A 17737-nucleotide genomic window follows, 5' to 3' on the forward strand; every position below is an offset into this window, starting at 1 on the left:
TTTATATCTAATGTAGGGGATCTGACAGCACGTTATCAGGACAGGCTCAGACAGCGCTGGGTTTATATCTAATGTAGGGGATCTGACTGCACGTTATCAGGACAGGCTCAGACAGCGCTGGGTTTATATCTAATGTAGGGGATCTGACAGTACGTTAACAGGACAGGCTAAGACAGTGCTGGGTTTACATCTAATGTAGGGGATCTGACTGCACGTTATCAGGACAGGCTCAGACAGTGCTGGGTTTATATCTAATGTAGGGGATCTGACCGCACGTTATCAGGACAGGCTCAGACAGCGCTGGGTTTATATCTAATGTAGGGGATCTGACAGCACGTTATCAGGACAGGCTCAGACAGTGCTGGGTGTATATCTAATGTAGGGGATCTGACCGCACGTTATCAGGACAGGGTCAGACAGCGCTGGGTTTATATCTAATGTAGGGGATCTGACTGCACGTTATCAGGACAGGCTCAGACAGCGCTGGATTTATATCTAATGTATGGGATCTGACAGCACATTATCAGGACAGGCTCAGACAGCACTGGGTTTATATCTAATGTAGGGGATCTGACTGCACGTTATCAGGACAGGCTCAGACAGCGCTGGGTTTATATCTAATGTAGGGGATCTGACTACACATTATCAGGACAGGCTCAGACAGTGCTGGGTTTATAACTGGCTGCACATTATCAGGACAGGCTCAGACAATGATAATTTTACTACAAAATTATATTGCTTTATTAAGCATTTTGACATTCTTAACAGATTATTTTTAATTGACTGTAATTTATTTTCCATTCCTTGGCACCTTAGTGTCTGTTTCTCTGCACTCCATCTCCTGTAACATCATGCTGCATCCCCCCTCTCGTTCTCTGCTCCTCCTCATATCGCTGCAGGAAAGCTTTTAATTTGGAGGGGAAATCAGTCATGATCCCTGTTACCCCATAGTCTAAAGCTCTCTGATAATCAGAGTCCTGATTCAGAACCCAGAGGTAAACCTGCAGAGGAGGTAAAACATGGGTTAATGCAGAAACTCTCACCCACAACGTTTCCTACACATATATCGTTATAGCAGAACATCCCTCTTACCCAGACTTAGAGTGTGACTTAGAATATGCAAGCATTTGCAAAATCACACAGTTGTAATACAGCCCCTCAAAGCTGTCAATCAGGCAGCTGTAATTTCCAGTTCAGTGGTGCCTGTGTTAATTCTGTCCAATTTGGACAACACTGACTGTTCTGTTTCAGAGAGAGCTGAGCCGCAACCGCCAACATGGAAACAGACAGGTTGGTTCACAAATCTGTGAACCAGGATGTAAATAAACCGTAGTAGTTATGGTGGTATGATCATTATAATGTTTTTATTATGACTATTGAGGAGTTCGGCTAATCATATGTGATGATGGGAACAAGGGCTGGGGCAGGGGAACGAGGGCTTGGGCAGGGGAACAAGGGCTGGGGCAGGGGAACGAGGGCTGGGGCAGGGGAACGAGGGCTGGGGCAGGGGAACGAGGGCTGGGGCAGGGGAACGAGGGCTGGGGCAGGGGAACGAGGGCTGGGGCAGGGGAACGAGGGCTGGGGCAGGGGAACGAGGGCTGGGGCAGGGGAACGAGGGCTTGGGCAGGGGAACGAGGGCTGGGGCAGGGGAACGAGGGCTGGGGCATGGGAACGAGGGCTGGGGCAGGGGAACGAGGGCTGGGGCAGGGGAACGAGGGCTGGGGCAGGGGAACGAGGGCTGGGGCAGGGGAACGAGGGCTGGGGCAGGGGAACGAGGGCTTGGGCAGGGGAACGAGGGCTGGGGCAGGGGAACGAGGGCTGGGGCAGGGGAACGAGGGCTGGGGCAGGGGAACGAGGGCTGGGGCAGGGGAACGAGGGCTGGGGCAGGGGAACGAGGGCTGGGGCAGGGGAACGAGGGCTGGGGCAGGGGAACGAGGGCTGGGGCAGGGGAACGAGGGCTGGGGCAGGGGAACATAGGGCTGGGGCAGAGGAACAAGGGCTGGGGCAGGGGAACGAGGGCTGGGGCAGGGGAACGAGGGCTGGGGCAGGGGAACGAGGGCTGGGGCAGGGGAACAAGGGCTGGGACATGGGAACATAGGGCTGGGGCAGAGGAACAAGGGCTGGGGCAGAGGAACAAGGGCTGGGGCAGTAAAACAAGAGCTGGAGCAGGGAAACTAGGACTGGGACAGGGGAACAAGGGCTGGGAAGGGGAATAAACTAGCCAGGTGCTTATGGAATATGAACTGACCCTACAGACAGGACAGCCTCCGGATTGGTGAAATGTGATTCTCTAGCTTATTCTGCCTCCTACACTCGCTGTGGAAATGCCATAGGTGAAGGATCTTTAAGAGATTAATCATTTTTCTTTTCTATTTACAAATTTTGCTTAATTTTTAATGCATTATCTACATAACATTGTAAGGGTGGCAGTCTTTAAAGGTTTCCTCACAGTCTTTACCTAGAACCTTTCCCATACAGACATAAACTGTAACAGAACATCAATCACGAACAGACAGTCTGATTACCTGGATCCCTCTGTCTTTTAGATGCTGGAATAAACCTTTTTGCATAAAAAGCCTGGAAAAGAGCAAACAGATTTTCCTGTGTTAGGATTGACTGTGAAAGTACTGATCGAATTCACACTAATCTCTGCTTCTTCATATCCGTATCGGTGGCTCTGCAGCCTTTACGCCCAGCAGATACCTGCCTTGGGATACGACTCGTCTCATTTCTCTCAGTTAAATCCAAGCACATTCTGCTCACGGACCGAAGGAATCCTGGCTGTGGGACAAGTATGATTTGAATAATGTTTCTTTCTAGCTTTTGTACCAGTTCTCAGCTGCACAGCTGACAAGTTTGGCTTGATCTGCAGTTTAGTTTAAACCTGTATCTGAGCATCAGTGACACCAGCAAAACTAGAACTGTCAATCTAGCTGTCTACACTCGCTATCAAGTAATGCAGTCATTACAAATCTCAGGTTGTAATACCGAATGGAAAGTAAAGTGCTAGAGATGTATAGAGGTAGAGAGCTAGGGATGTATAGGTGTAGAGAGCTAGGGATGTGTAGGTGTAGTGCAGAGAGCTAGAGATGTATAGGTGTAGTGTAGAGAGCTAGGGATGTATAGGGGTAGTGCAGAGAGCACTGTAGTGCAGAGAGCTAGAGATGCATAGGTGTAGAGAGCTAGGGGTGTATAGGGGTAGAGAGCTAGGGATGTATAGGGGTAGTGCAGAGAGCTAGGGATGTATAGGTGTAGTGTAGAGAGCTAGAGATGTATAGGTGTAGAGAGCTAGGGATGTATAGGTGTAGTGCAGAGAGCTAGCGATGCATAGGGGTAGTGCAGAGAGCACTGTAGTGCAGAAAGCTAGGGATGCATAGGGGTAGTGCAGAGAGCTAGAGATGTATAGGTGTAGTGCAGAGAGCTAGGGATGTATAGGTGTAGTGTAGAGAGCTAGGGATGTATAGGTGTAGAGAGCTAGGGATGTGTAGGTGTAGTGCAGAGAGCTAGAGATGTATAGGTGTAGTGCAGAGAGCTAGGGATGTATAGGGGTAGTGCAGAGAGCACTGTAGTGCAGAGAGCTAGGGATGTATAGGTGTAGTGCAGAGAGCTAGAGATGTATAGGGGTAGAGAGCTAGGGGTGTATAGGGGTAGTGCAGTGAGCTAGGGATGTAAAGGTGTAGAGAGCTAGGGATGTATAGGTGTAGTGCAGAGAGCTAGAGATGTATAGGTGTAGTGTAGAGAGCTAGGGATGTATAGGTGTAGTGCAGAGAGCTAGGGATGTATAGGGGCAGTTCAGAGAGCACTGTAGAGCAGAGAGCTAGGGATGTATAGGTGTAGTGCAGAGAGCTAGAGATGTATAGGTGTAGTGTAGAGAGCTAGGGATGTATAGGTGTAGTGCAGAGCCAGAGAGCTAGGGATGTATAGGTGTAGTGCACAGAGCTAGGGATGTATAGGTGTAGTGCAGAGAGCTAGGGATGTATAGGGGTAGTGCAGAGAGCACTGTAGTGCAGAGAGCTAGGGATGTATAGGTGTAGTGCAGAGAGCTAGAGATGTATAGGGGTAGAGAGCTAGGGATGTATAGGGGTAGTGCAGTGAGCTAGGGATGTAAAGGTGTAGAGAGCTAGGGATGTATAGGTGTAGTGCAGAGAGCTAGAGATGTATAGGTGTAGTGTAGAGAGCTAGGGATGTATAGGTGTAGTGCAGAGAGCTAGGGATGTATAGGGGTAGTGCAGAGAGCTAGAGATGTATAGGTGTAGTGTAGAGAGCTAGGGATGTATAGGTGTAGTGCAGAGAGCTAGGGATGTATAGGTGTAGTGCACAGAGCTAGGGATGTATAGGTGTAGTGCAGAGAGCTAGGGATGTATAGGGGTAGTGCAGAGAGCACTGCAGTGCAGAGAGCTAGGGATGTATAGGTGTAGAGAGCTAGGGATGTATAGGTGTAGAGAGCTAGGGATGTATAGGTGTAGTGCAGAGAGCTAGCGATGTATAGGGGTAGTGCAGAGAGCACTGTAGTGCAGAAAGCTAGGGATGCATAGGGGTAGTGCAGAGAGCTAGAGATGTATAGGGGTAGTGCAGAGAGCACTGTAGTGCAGAGAGCAATAGATGTATAGGTGTAGTGCAGAGAGCTAGAGATATATAGGTGTAGTGCAGAGAGCTAGAGATGTATAGGGGTAGAGAGCTAGGGATGTATAGGGGTAGAGAGCTAGAGATCTATAGGGGTAGAGAGCTAGAGATATATAGGGGTAGAGAGCTAGGGATTTATAGCTGTAGTGCAGAGAGCTAGAGATGTATAGGTGTAGTGTAGAGAGCTAGGGATGTATAGGTGTAGTGCCGAGAGCTACGGATGTATAGGGGTAGAGAGCTAGGGATTTATAGGTGTAGTGCAGAGAGCTAGAGATGTATAGGTGTAGTGCAGAGAGCTACGGATGTATAGGGGTAGAGAGCTAGGGATGTATAGGTGTAGTGCAGAGAGCTAGGGATGTATAGTTGTAGTGTAGAGAACTAGAGATGTATAGGTGTAGTGTAGAGAGCTAGGGATGTGTAGGTGTAGTGCAGAGAGCTAGAGATGTATAGGTGTAATGTAGAGAACTAGAGATGTATAGGGGTAGTGTAGAGAGCTAGGGATGTATAGGTGTAGTGTAGAGAGCTAGAGATATTTAGGTGTAGTGCAGAGAGCTAGGGATGTATAGGGGTAGAGAGATAGATATGTATAGGTGTAGAGAGCTAGAAATGTATAGGGGTAGAGAGCTAGGGATGTATAGGTGTAGAGAGCTAGAAATGTATAGGGGTAGAGAGCTAGGGATGTATAGGTGTAGTGCAGAGAGCTAGGGATGTATAGTTGTAGTGTAGAGAACTAGAGATGTATAGGTGTAGTGTAGAGAGCTAGGGATGTATAGGTGTAGTGTAGAGAACTAGAGATGTATAGGGGTAGTGTAGAGAGCTAGGGATGTATAGGTGTAGTGTAGAGAACTAGAGATGTATAGGGGTAGTGTAGAGAGCTAGGGATGTATAGGTGTAGTGTAGAGAGCTAGAGATATTTAGGTGTAGTGCAGAGAGCTAGGGATGTATAGGGGTAGAGAGATAGAGATGTATAGGGGTAGAGAGATAGAGATGTATAGGTGTAGAGAGCTAGGGATGTATAGGGGTAGAGAGCTAGGGATGTATAGGTGTAGTGTAGAGAGCTAGAGATGTATAGGTGTAGTGTAGAGAGCTATGGATGTATAGGTGTAGAGAGCTAGGGATGTATAGGTGTAGTGTAGAGAGCTAGGGATGTATAGGTGTAGTGTAGAGAGATAGAGATGTATAGGTGTAGAGAGCTAGGGATGTATAGGTGTAGTGCAGAGAGCTAGGGATGTATAGGGGTAGTGCAGAGAGCTAGGGATGTATAGGTGTAGAGAGCTAGGGATGTATAGGTGTAGTGCAGAGAGCTAGGGATGTATAGGTGTAGTGCAGAGAGCTAGAGATGTATAGGGGTAGAGAGCTAGGGATGCATAGGGGTAGTGCAGAGAGCTAGGGATGTATAGGTGTAGAGAGCTAGGGATGTATAGGGGTAGTGCAGAGAGCTAGAGATGTATAGGTGTAGAGAGCTAGGGATGTATAGGGGTAGTGCAGAGAGCTAGAGATGTATAGGTGTAGAGAGCTAGGGATGTATAGGGGTAGTGCAGAGAGCTAGGGATGTATAGGGGTAGTGCAGAGAGCTAGGGATGTAAAGGGGTAGAGAGCTAGGGATGTATAGGTGTAGAGAGCTAGGGATGTATAGGACGAGTGCAGAGAGCTAGGAATGTAGAGAGAGCTTGGGATGTATAGGTGTAGAGAGCTAGGGATGTATAGGGGTAGTGCAGAGAGCTAGAGATGTATAGGGGTAGAGAGCTAGGGATGTATAGGGGTAGTGCAGTGAGCTAGGGATGTAAAGGTGTAGAGCGCTAGGGATGTATAGGGGTAGTGTAGAGAGCTAGAGATGTGTAGGTGTAGTGCAGAGAGCTAGGGGTGTATAGGTGTAGTGTAGAGAACTAGAGATGTATAGGGGTAGAGAGATAGAGATGTATGGGGTAGAGAGATAGAGATGTATAGGTGTAGAGAGCTAGAAATGTATAGGGGTAGAGAGCTAGGGATGTATAGGGGTAGAGAGCTAGGGATGTATAGGTGTAGTGCAGAGAGCTAGGGATGTATAGGTGTAGAGAGCTAGGGATGTATAGGTGTAGTGTAGAGAGCTAGAGATGTATAGGTGTAGTGCAGAGAGCTAGGGATGTATAGGTGTAGAGAGCTAGGGATGTATAGGTGTAGTGTAGAGAGCTAGAGATGTATAGGTGTAGTGCAGAGAGCTATGGATGTATAGGTGTAGAGAGCTATGGATGTATAGGTGTAGAGAGCTAGTGATGTATAGGTGTAGTGTAGAGAGCTAGTGATGTATAGGTGTAGAGAGCTAGGGATGTATAGGTGTAGAGAGATAGAGATGTATAGGTGTATTGTAGAGAGCTAGGGATGTATAGGTGTAGTGTAGAGAGCTAGAGATGTATAGGTGCAGAGAGCTAGGGATGTATAGGTGTAGAGATCTAGGGATGTATAGGTGTAGTGCAGAGAGCTAGGGATGTATAGGTGTAGAGAGAGAGCTAGGGCTGTATAGGTGTAGTGTAGAGAGCTAGGGATGTATAGGTGTAGTGTAGAGAGATAGAGATGTATAGGTGTAGAGAGCTAGGGATGTATAGGTGTAGTGCAGAGAGCTAGGGATGTATAGGGGTAGTGCAGAGAGCTAGGGATGTATAGGTGTAGTGCAGAGAGCTAGGGATGTATAGGGGTAGTACAGAGAGCTAGGGATGTATAGGTGTAGTGTAGAGAGCTAGGGATGTATAGGGGTAGAGAGCTAGGGATGCATAGGGGTAGTGCAGAGAGCTAGGGATGTATAGGTGTAGAGAGCTAGGGATGTATAAGGGTAGTGCAGAGAGCTAGAGATGTATGGGTGTAGAGAGCTAGGGATGTATAGGGGTAGTGCAGAGAGCTAGAGATGTATAGGTGTAGAGAGCTAGGAATGTATAGGGGTAGTGCAGAGAGCTAGGGATGTATAGGTGTAGAGAGCTAGGGATGTATAGGACGAGTGCAGAGAGCTAGGAATGTATAGGTGTAGTGCAGAGAGCTAGGGATGTATAGGGGTAGTGCAGAGAGCTAGGGATGTATAGGTGTAGTGCAGAGAGCTAGGGATGTATAGGTGTAGAGAGCTAGGGATGTATAGGGGTAGAGAGCTAGGGATGCATAGGGGTAGTGCAGAGAGCTAGGGATGTATAGGTGTAGAGAGCTAGGGATGTATAGGGGTAGAGAGCTAGGGATGCATAGGGGTAGTGCAGAGAGCTAGGGATGTATAGGTGTAGAGAGCTAGGGATGTATAGGGGTAGTGCAGAGAGCTAGAGATGTATAGGTGTAGAGAGCTAGGGGTGTATAGGGGTAGTGCAGAGAGCTAGAGATGTATAGGTGTAGAGAGCTAGGGATGTATAGGGGTAGTGCAGAGAGCTAGAGATGTATAGGGGTAGAGAGCTAGGGATGTATAGGTGTAGAGAGCTTGGGATGTATAGGTGTAGAGAGCTAGGGATGTATAGGGGTAGTGCAGAGAGCTAGAGATGTATAGGGGTAGAGAGCTAGGGATGTATAGGGGTAGTGCAGAGAGCTAGGGATGTATAGGTGTAGAGAGCTAGGGATGTATAGGACGAGTGCAGAGAGCTAGGAATTTATAGGTGTAGTGCAGAGAGCTAGGGATGTATAGGGGTAGTGCAGAGAGATAGGGATGTATAGGTGTAGTGCAGAGAGCTAGGGATGTATAGGTGTAGAGAGCTAGGGATGTATAGGGGTAGAGAGCTAGGGATGCATAGGGGTAGTGCAGAGAGCTAGGGATGTATAGGTGTAGAGAGCTAGGGATGTATAGGGGTAGTGCAGAGAGCTAGAGATGTATAGGTGTAGAGAGCTAGGGATGTATAGGGGTAGTGCAGAGAGCTAGAGATGTATAGGTGTAGAGAGCTAGGGATGTATAGGGGTAGTGCAGAGAGCTAGAGATGTATAGGGGTAGAGAGCTAGGGATGTATAGGTGTAGAGAGCTTGGGATGTATAGGTGTAGAGAGCTAGGGATGTATAGGGGTAGTGCAGAGAGCTAGAGATGTATAGGGGTAGAGAGCTAGGGATGTATAGGGGTAGTGCAGAGAGCTAGAGATGTATAGGTGTAGAGAGCTAGGGATGTATAGGGGTAGTGCAGAGAGCTAGAGATGTATAGGTGTAGAGAGCTAGGGATGTATAGGGGTAGTGCAGAGAGCTAGAGATGTATAGGGGTAGTGTAGAGAGCTAGGGATGTATAGGGGTAGAGAGCTAGGGATGCATAGGGGTAGTGCAGTGAGCTAGGGATGTAAAGGTGTAGAGAGCTAGGGATGTATAGGTGTAGAGAGCTAGGGATGTATAGGTGTAGAGAGCTAGGGATGTATAGGTGTAGTGCAGAGAGCTAGGGATGTAAAGGTGTAGAGAGCTAGGGATGTATAGGTGTAGAGAGCTAGGGATGTATAGGTGTAGAGAGCTAGGGATGTATAGGGGTAGTGCAGAGAGCTAGGGATGTATAGGTGTAGAGAGCTAGGGATGTATAGGTGTAGTGCAGAGAGCTAGGGATGTATAGGTGTAGTGCAGAGAGCTAGGGATGTATAGGTGTAGTGCAGAGAGCTAGGGATGTATAGGTGTAGTGCAGAGAGCTAGGGATGTATAGGTGTAGTGCAGAGAGCTAGAGATGTATAGGGGTAGAGAGCTAGGGATGCATAGGGGTAGTGTAGAGAGCTAGGGATGTATAGGGGTAGAGAGCTAGGGATGCATAGGGGTAGTGCAGAGAGCTAGGGATGTATAGGGGTAGTGCAGAGAGCTAGGGATTTATAGGTGTAGTGCAGAGAGCTAGGGATATTTAGGTATGTGCTGCTGCCACTCACTTATCTTGTAGCGAAACCAGAAAAGGATTGCTCATTAGCCGGTTGTGAGGGAAATAGGTCCTGTAACGGAAATAGAGGGAGAAGAGCAACTGTTAGCATTAAACAGAGAATTTATCATCCACAGACAGCGCAGAGTAGATATACAGCCTGAATCGAACTACAGCCACAATAATATATGTTGTTCTATAGGGCGATCATTTAATGTTAGTCAGGTGCCCCCTTGTGGATAATAAGAAAATACCAGGACAAGTCTAAGAATAATTAATATTCAATATTCTGAATATAAAGAAATGTTGTATAAGACACTGACCTGCTTATAAGAGACGGCACAGTAACTCTGTATAAGACACTGACCTGCTTATAAGAGACGGTACAGTAACTCTGTATAAGAAACTGACCTGTTTATAAGAGACGGCACAGTAACTCTGTATAAGACACTGACCTGTTTATAAGAGACGGCATATAGGTTTCCACAACAGACTCTCGTAGAGGCACGAAAGGGAGCAGGCCGGTGTAGTAGAGAAGCAGTAGGATCAGCCCCCTGCGCGGTGTGAACATGATTGGCATGTCTGGATTCTGGGAGAGAAAGAGAGTGTATTAAATAATAGGGGAGCACTGACACTTTAGAGAGATACACTGCCTGGTTCACAGAGAGAGAGGCTGTCTGGATTACACAGAGAGAGAGAGAGACAGACTCTGCCTGGTACACAGAGAGAGAGAGAGAGAGAGAGAGAGAGAGACTGCCTGGTACACAGAGAGAGAGAGAGAGAGAGAGACACTGCCTGGCACACACAGAGAGAGAGAGAGAGAGAGAGAGAGACACTGCCTGGCACACACAGAGAGAGAGAGAGAGAGAGAGAGAGAGAGAGAGAGACACTGCCTGGCACACAGAGAGAGAGAGAGAGACACTGCCTGGCTCACAGAGAGAGTGCGAGGAAAGGATTCTAGAGGAGGAGGTCTGTGAACTAAAGCTGTCCCGGCACCTTATAAGAACGTCCCATTATTACCCAGTAACAAATCTCTCTCCAGGATATAAACTGCAGATTCCTACTGTAATATAACAAGCTGACACAGCCAGGTAAAGGGATAAATCTGTGGCAGTGATTCTGGGTCCACTTACCTCAGCCTGGCATTTCTTCATAATGCGGTCGCTCATACTGGCCCAGATTGTCATGTTCGTGCGGTGGTACCGTCTGACCAAGTCAGACACCTACAGGGCACAATAGGCAGAGTTTATAGACTGCACCAGAGCCCTGGGCTTATCTGCACTCCCATCCCATCACCATGGACTCCCATCTCATCACCATGGACTCCCATCTCATCACCAAAGACTCCCATCTCATCACCAAAGACTCCCATCTCATCATCATGGACTCCCATCTCATCACCATAGACTCCCATCTCATCACCATAGACTCCCATCTCATCACCATAGACTCCCATCTCATCACCATAGACTCCCATCTCATCACCATAGACTCCCATCTCATCACCATAGACTCCCATCTCATCACCATAGACTCTCATCTCATCACCATGGACTCCCATCTCATCACCATGGACTCCCATCTCATCACCATGGACTCTCATCTCATCACCATGGACTCTCATCTCATCACCATGGACTCCCATCTCATCACCATGGACTCTCATCTCATCACCAAGGACTCTCCTCATTATGGACTCCTATCTCATCACCATCAACTCCCATCTAATCACCATCGACTCCCATCTCATTACCACATACCGCCCATCTCATCATCATCACCATGGACTCTCATCACATCACCATGGACTCTCATCTCATCACCATGGACTCTCATCTCATCACCATGGACTCTCATCTCATCACCATGGACTCTCATCTCATCACCATAGACTCCCATCTCATCACCATAGACTCCCATCTCATCACCATGGACTCCCATCTCATCACCATGGACTCTCATCTCATCACCATGGACTCTCATCTCATCACCATGGACTCCCATCTCATCACCAAATACCGCCCATCTCATCACCATGGACTCCCATCTCATCACCATGGACTCCCATCTCATCACCATGGACTCCCATCTCATCACCATGGACTCCCATCTCATCACCATGGACTCCCATCTCATCACCATGGACTCCCATCTCATCACCATGGACTCCCATCTCATAACCATGGACTCTCATCTCATCACCATAGACTCTCATCATCATGGACTCCCATCTCATCACCATGGACTTTCATCTCATCACCATGGACTCCCATCTCATCACCAAATACCGCCCATCTCATCACCATGGACTCTCATCTCATCACCTTTTTAATAAGCTCATTGTTATCCTCCTTGATCTCCACATTGATCGGCATATCTGGATATCTCTGGAACACTTCCTCCAGGAGGGGCATCCGTTGGTCACTGCCGGACGAGACATGACCTGTATGAGGACAATTACAGTTATTTATATAGCGCAGACATATTCCACTGCACAATAGGTAAACTAAACAAACACTCAATTGTAATAAAAAACACGATTGACATACTGGAACCATAGAAGAAGATGGGCCTTCTCAAACAAGCTTACAATCTAAAAAACCTTGTGATCAGAGTTAGCTTTTTTATTACTTTTCCACTGCCGGACACATTGTCCCGTGGAAGATTTCTATTGAATGTCTCTGTACATCGTGCTAGCAGTTTAATCACCTCTGTGGGTATTAAGATAATTAGCAGTAAATGTCATTATATCTGATGTGATCTATAAAAATAATTTTTCTTTAAAAATTATCCAAATTTTAGTTGAAAAATGTTTAAGGCATACAATGCAGGAAATCTAAAAAGTCAATTTTTACGAGGACTGCTTTAAAGGTTGCGTGGGTTTCAACAAAAATACACCAAGTTCTTCAATAAGCAATGTCCTTGCTCACCTGGAAAGAAGGTGACCTCCAAGGTATTTTTGTACAGAGGCAGCTCCTAAAACCAGAAAGAACAGATTATAACAAGACACACCAGTGGATTAATACTGTCCTATAAATGTGCCACTTTGATGAACGCTATGAGGTCAGTTTATGATTACCCGATATGTGACATCACGGATGTTGACATCATGTCCAGTCTGTCTGTTTAAGTTCTGGTCATGTGACACCACGACCTGGCCATCCTTGGTCAGCTGACAGTCTAACTCCAGGAGGTGAGTCTGATTGGCCACAGCGCTGCCAAAGGAGAGATACATTAACCAATCAGTGAGCTGAAGCTCACGACATGAGCCATGTGCTCAGAATGTTATGTATGGGATACAACTTATTACTATCTGTCCTGAGTTTGTCCCCTTGTCATACAGAACTAAACGCTATTTCCTGTACTTACTTGTCAAAGGCTTCCAGAGTATTTTCAATTCTCTCCCCAGCTCCTGAGACAGAAACAAGAATAATTTTACATATAAACTGTAATAATATTAAGAATCTCCATATACAGGGGGCTGGCTATTTACTAAAATCCAAGGACCTGTGTGAACCCACGATTTGCACACACCAATGGCAAGCCTTTCTTTCTAATGAAATCTTCAGGTCTAGCTATAAGAGAATGGCAAAACAAAAATACCATAATAAATTGTAATAAAATGGATGGAGCATTTACACCTATAAAGAGTAAGACCACAATGTTTTGTAACCTGTAAGGTGTGGTAATACACCCTGACTGGCACAATAGGCAGTTATACGCCCTGACTGGCCCCATAGGCAGTAATACACCCTGACTGGCAAAATAGGCAGTTATACACCCTGACCGGCCCCATAGGCAGTAATACACCCTGACCGGCTCCATAGGCAGTAATACACCCTGACTGGCAAAATAGGCAGTTATACACCCTGACAGGCCCCATAGGCAGTAATACACCCTGACTGGCCCCATAGGCAGTAATACACCCTGACCGGCTCCATAGGCAGTAATACACCCTGACTGACACAATAGGCAGTAATACACCCTGACCGGCCCCATAGGCAGTAATACACCCTGACTGACACAATAGGCAGTAATACACCCTGACTGGCTCCATAGGCAGTAATACACCCTGACTGACACAATAGGCAGTAATACACCCTGACTGACACAATAGGAAGTAATACACCCTGACCGGCTCCATAGGCAGTAATACACCCTGACTGACACAATAGGCAGTAATACACCCTGACCGGCTCCATAGGCAGTAATACACCCTGACTGACACAATAGGCAGTAATACACCCTGACCGGCCCCATAGGCAGTAATACACCCTGACTGACACAATAGGCAGTAATACACCCTGACCGCCCCATAGGCAGTAATACACCCTGACCGGCTCCATAGGCAGTAATACACCCTGACTGACACAATAGGCAGTAATACACCCTGACTGGCCCCATAGGCAGTAATACACCCTGACCGGTCCCATAGATAGTAATACACCCTGACTGGCCCCATAGGCAGTAATACACCCTGACCGGTCCCATAGATAGTAATACACCCTGACTGCCCCCAGAGGCAGTAATACTCCCTGACTGGCTCCATAGGCAGTAATACACCCTGACCGGTCCCATAGGCAGTAATACACCCTGACCGGCCCCATAGGCAGTAATACACCCTGACCGGTCCCATAGGCAGTAATACACCCTGACCGGTCCCATAGGTAGTAATACACCCTGACCGGTCCCATAGGTAGTAATACACCCTGACCGGTCCCATAGGTAGTAATACACCCTGACCGGTCCCATAGGTAGTAATACACCCTGACTGGCCCCATAGGCAGTAATACACCCTGACCGGTCCCATTGATAGTAATACACCCTGACTGCCCCCAGAGGCAGTAATACTCCCTGACTGGCTCCATAGGCAGTAATACACCCTGACTGACACAATAGGCAGTAATACACCCTGACCGGCCCCATAGGCAGTAATACACCCTGACTGACACAGCAGGCAGTAATACACCCCGACCGGCCCCATAGGCATTAATACACCCTGACTGGCCCCATAGGCATTAATACACCCTGACTGACACAATAGGCAGTAATACACCCTGACTGACACAGCAGGCAGTAATACACCCTGACCGGCCCCATAGGCATTAATACACCCCGACCGGCCCCATAGGCATTAATACACCCTGACTGACACAATAGGCAGTAATACACCTTCTTTTGAATTAATAGCAGAAATATGTGTGAAAGATTGAATTCTGTATTATGGACGGAGTCTTTCCTTCTAACTATATCATGTAAATACACAGTGACAATCCAACACACATTAATACGGTCAGGTAAGGTCAGGTACTAACCAAGCCAAAACTAACACACAATGACGTTTAATCATTTCACTTTGAATTGTAATCGATTGAAAATAAAACTGCAAAATTCTGTTGAGAATGTAGCTGGTTTGGAAGTTGTTGTTGTTTAAACGCCGCAGTTACATTCACTACAGCTTAATGAATAAACCCCATTAATGAGCAGCGTAATGTGTGCATACACCCAGATATACCCATACATTAAAGGATGGACCCCTAATAGAACACCCAATCAGAGCACAGAGAGGAGGAAGGACTCTGTGAGTGGCACTCGGAGTAATACTATACATTTTATCAGAACAGGGAGCAGATTGGTAGTTTATACATCCCTGCAATGATGTTATACCAGTATCAGTTAGATTGCAAGCTCTTTGCTCCTTGTAGGCAGCATATAATGTTGTTTAAACCCTACACTCCCATTTTGCTGTTTAATGGGCCTTCCTGACATGAAAAGGTTAATATATAAATAAATTGATGACTTACCCCCACGGTGAGAAATGTGTCGGCAGTAGAAGGGAAGCCTCTTTTTCTTGTGCAGGATATGGGGGTTTTTCAGCAGATAATATGAGGTGACAGCATAGCCCCCCAATACTGGGACCAGGTAGTACAATGAAGGAAACATGATTGTAGGAACAGAAGGGGTAAAAGGGAATGAAACAGATGGGGTGAGATTTGGGGGAATGAGTGATTGGAATAGAGGAAACTATGGGTCAAAAATCAAAGTGGTAGCAGGTTGGGGTGGGAGTAGCAGAAATGGGGTAAAAACTAAACTGTGTGCAGGAGAGATGGGGTGCAGGTAAGATTGGCATAGGAGATAAAGCATGCAGGTGAGATGGCAGGTAGGATGGGGGGTAAGTTTGGGTGGATAAAGGACAGACAGGGGTGTGAGTTAAGGTGGGGGCAGGAGAGATCAGGATGCAGGTAAGTGGGGGCAGTAGAGCACAGGGTTCAGTTTTGGGGTAGAGCAGGAAATAAGCGAATACAGGTGAAGGGTGGGAAAATTTAAAAAGGTAAAACAAGCAGATCCAAGCTGTACAGGACAGAGGGTGTAAATCACAGAGAATGGAGAGTTTGGGATTAATCAGTAATGGAGAGCGACTGGGTGCAGCTGGATGTTAAGGGCGGAGAGGAGCACTGTGAGTGAGAGACATAGGAATAGCAGGTTAGAGCTGCCAGGAATAGCTGACACCCTGCCTCCCAGCACTGACACACTACCCCCTGCTGCACCATGCTCCCTCTGCATCTATTAGCCCAGCTCTGGCTCTTGGCACATATCACTGGCTGTCTCGTTGCTCTGGTCTCCTAGCTGCGGAATTATTCCCTGTATCTCCACATCATCACAGCCGCTGCACAGGGACAATCACTGCTGCTCTCTGATTATGGAAAAATGTTGATCCGACACAGCCTGTGCTACAGCTCATCACCTCCGCCTGAGTTAGCCCTGGCACTGCAAGCCTGGCACAGTGCATTAGATGCCCTTTTAATCTGGCCCAGTGAGATGGATTCTCTGACTAATCCTGAAAATGAGAGTCTACAGAGCCTGGATTCCTGCTTTGTTTTCCTTATACCAGTACAAGTTTTATCCCCTACCTTTCCCTGGCACTGAGTCTGGTACCCTGCGATTCTGTTACCCTGGCACTGTGAGTCTGGTACCCTGCTTTACCCTGGCACTGTGATTCTAATACCCTGCTTTACCCTGGCACTGAGTCTGGTACAGTGTTTTATCTTGGCATAGTGATTCTGGTACCCTGCGTTACCCTGGCACTGTGAGTCAGATTCCCTGCTTTACGCTGGTACTGTGATTCTGGTTCCCTGCTTTATGCTGGTACTGTGATTCTGGTACCCTGCGTTACCCTGGCACTGTGAGTCTGGTTCCCTGCTTTATGCTGGTACTGTGATTCTGGTACCCTGCGTTACCCTTGCACTGTGTCTGGTACAGTGCTTTATCTTGGCATAGTGATTCTGGTACCCTGCTTTACCCTGGCACTGTGAGTCAGGTTCCCTGCTTTACGCTGGTACTGATTCTGGTACCCTGCGTTACCCTGGCACTGTGTCTGGTACAGTGCTTTATGCTGGTACTGTGATTCTAATACCCTGCTTTACCCTGGGACTGAGTCTGGTACAGTGTTTTATCTTGGCATAGTGATTCTGGTACCCTGCGTTACCCTGGCATGGTGTCTGGTACAGTGCTTTATCTTGCCACGGTGAGTCTGGTTCCCTGCTTTATGCTGGCACTGAGTCTGCATCCCTCACCTTGGCAAAAGGTGTGCTCTCCAATCTATCCGATCCTTGGCACTCTCTCAGCTTGCACACCTGTCGCTGGCACAGTCTGGCAGTCAGTGACTCTCGCTTAGCTCTGTGATGTGGAAATTAATGCAGAGTCAGCGAACTGCAGAGCTGACTGTCAGCAGCTTGTGACTGACCACGGGATCTGAGACAGAATGTGGCCAACCTCATCGGTCAGGTCTCATTTTCAGGAAAACAAGGCCCTCTCTGCCCACGAGGTCTCGTCTAGTTTCTCTGGTAATGACAATACGGAGGTGCAGTATCATCTCTTGACTATTTTGTCACTTGCTGATACAATGACAGATATAGTAATTCCATCCCTTTACATGAGTCATTGGACAAGCTCAATTAAAAGATGCCCACACTTTGAATAACGATTAAGTAGTATGTCCTTGTATCTCAGACAGTGAAGGGTTAATCGTTATCTCAATAACACACCCCTGTACATTCCAGGACAGGTACATACCCGCTCCCCTCCTGTACACACACAGGACACAGAACCAGTTTGGGCAGATGCCTGACCCTCCCTACCTTTCCTCCCACCCACTGCCCTCCAGTCAAACAATAATCAGCACCAAGAACGCATTAGCAGCGGTAATGGGGGCCTTGGAACAGCAGAGTGGTGGAGACACAAGTCCCTTACTGGAATAGCAGAGTGAGCTAGTGACACAGGTTCAATAGTGGAATAGCAGTGAGGGCT

The 17737-nt window shown here is 47.4% G+C and overlaps 1 protein-coding gene across 1 annotated transcript; it reads right to left on the reverse strand.

Moving 5' to 3' along the window:
- Positions 1-717: 717 nt before the first annotated feature.
- GDPD3 (glycerophosphodiester phosphodiesterase domain containing 3) lies at positions 718-17303 on the reverse strand. The gene is made up of 11 exons (XM_063430855.1): positions 17005-17303; positions 15235-15885; positions 12800-12842; positions 12510-12645; positions 12361-12406; positions 11755-11873; positions 10564-10653; positions 9886-10019; positions 9444-9503; positions 2526-2577; positions 718-1001 (listed from the first exon to the last, which is right to left on the reverse strand). The coding sequence occupies exons 2-11, from the start codon at positions 15371-15373 to the stop codon at positions 813-815; spliced, it is 1008 nt and encodes a 335-aa protein (XP_063286925.1). The 5' UTR covers positions 15374-15885; positions 17005-17303; the 3' UTR covers positions 718-812.
- Positions 17304-17737: the final 434 nt, after the last annotated feature.

Source organism: Pelobates fuscus, chromosome 8 (assembly GCF_036172605.1).
Source record: "Pelobates fuscus isolate aPelFus1 chromosome 8, aPelFus1.pri, whole genome shotgun sequence".
In the NCBI taxonomy this organism is placed as follows: domain Eukaryota; kingdom Metazoa; phylum Chordata; class Amphibia; order Anura; family Pelobatidae; genus Pelobates; species Pelobates fuscus.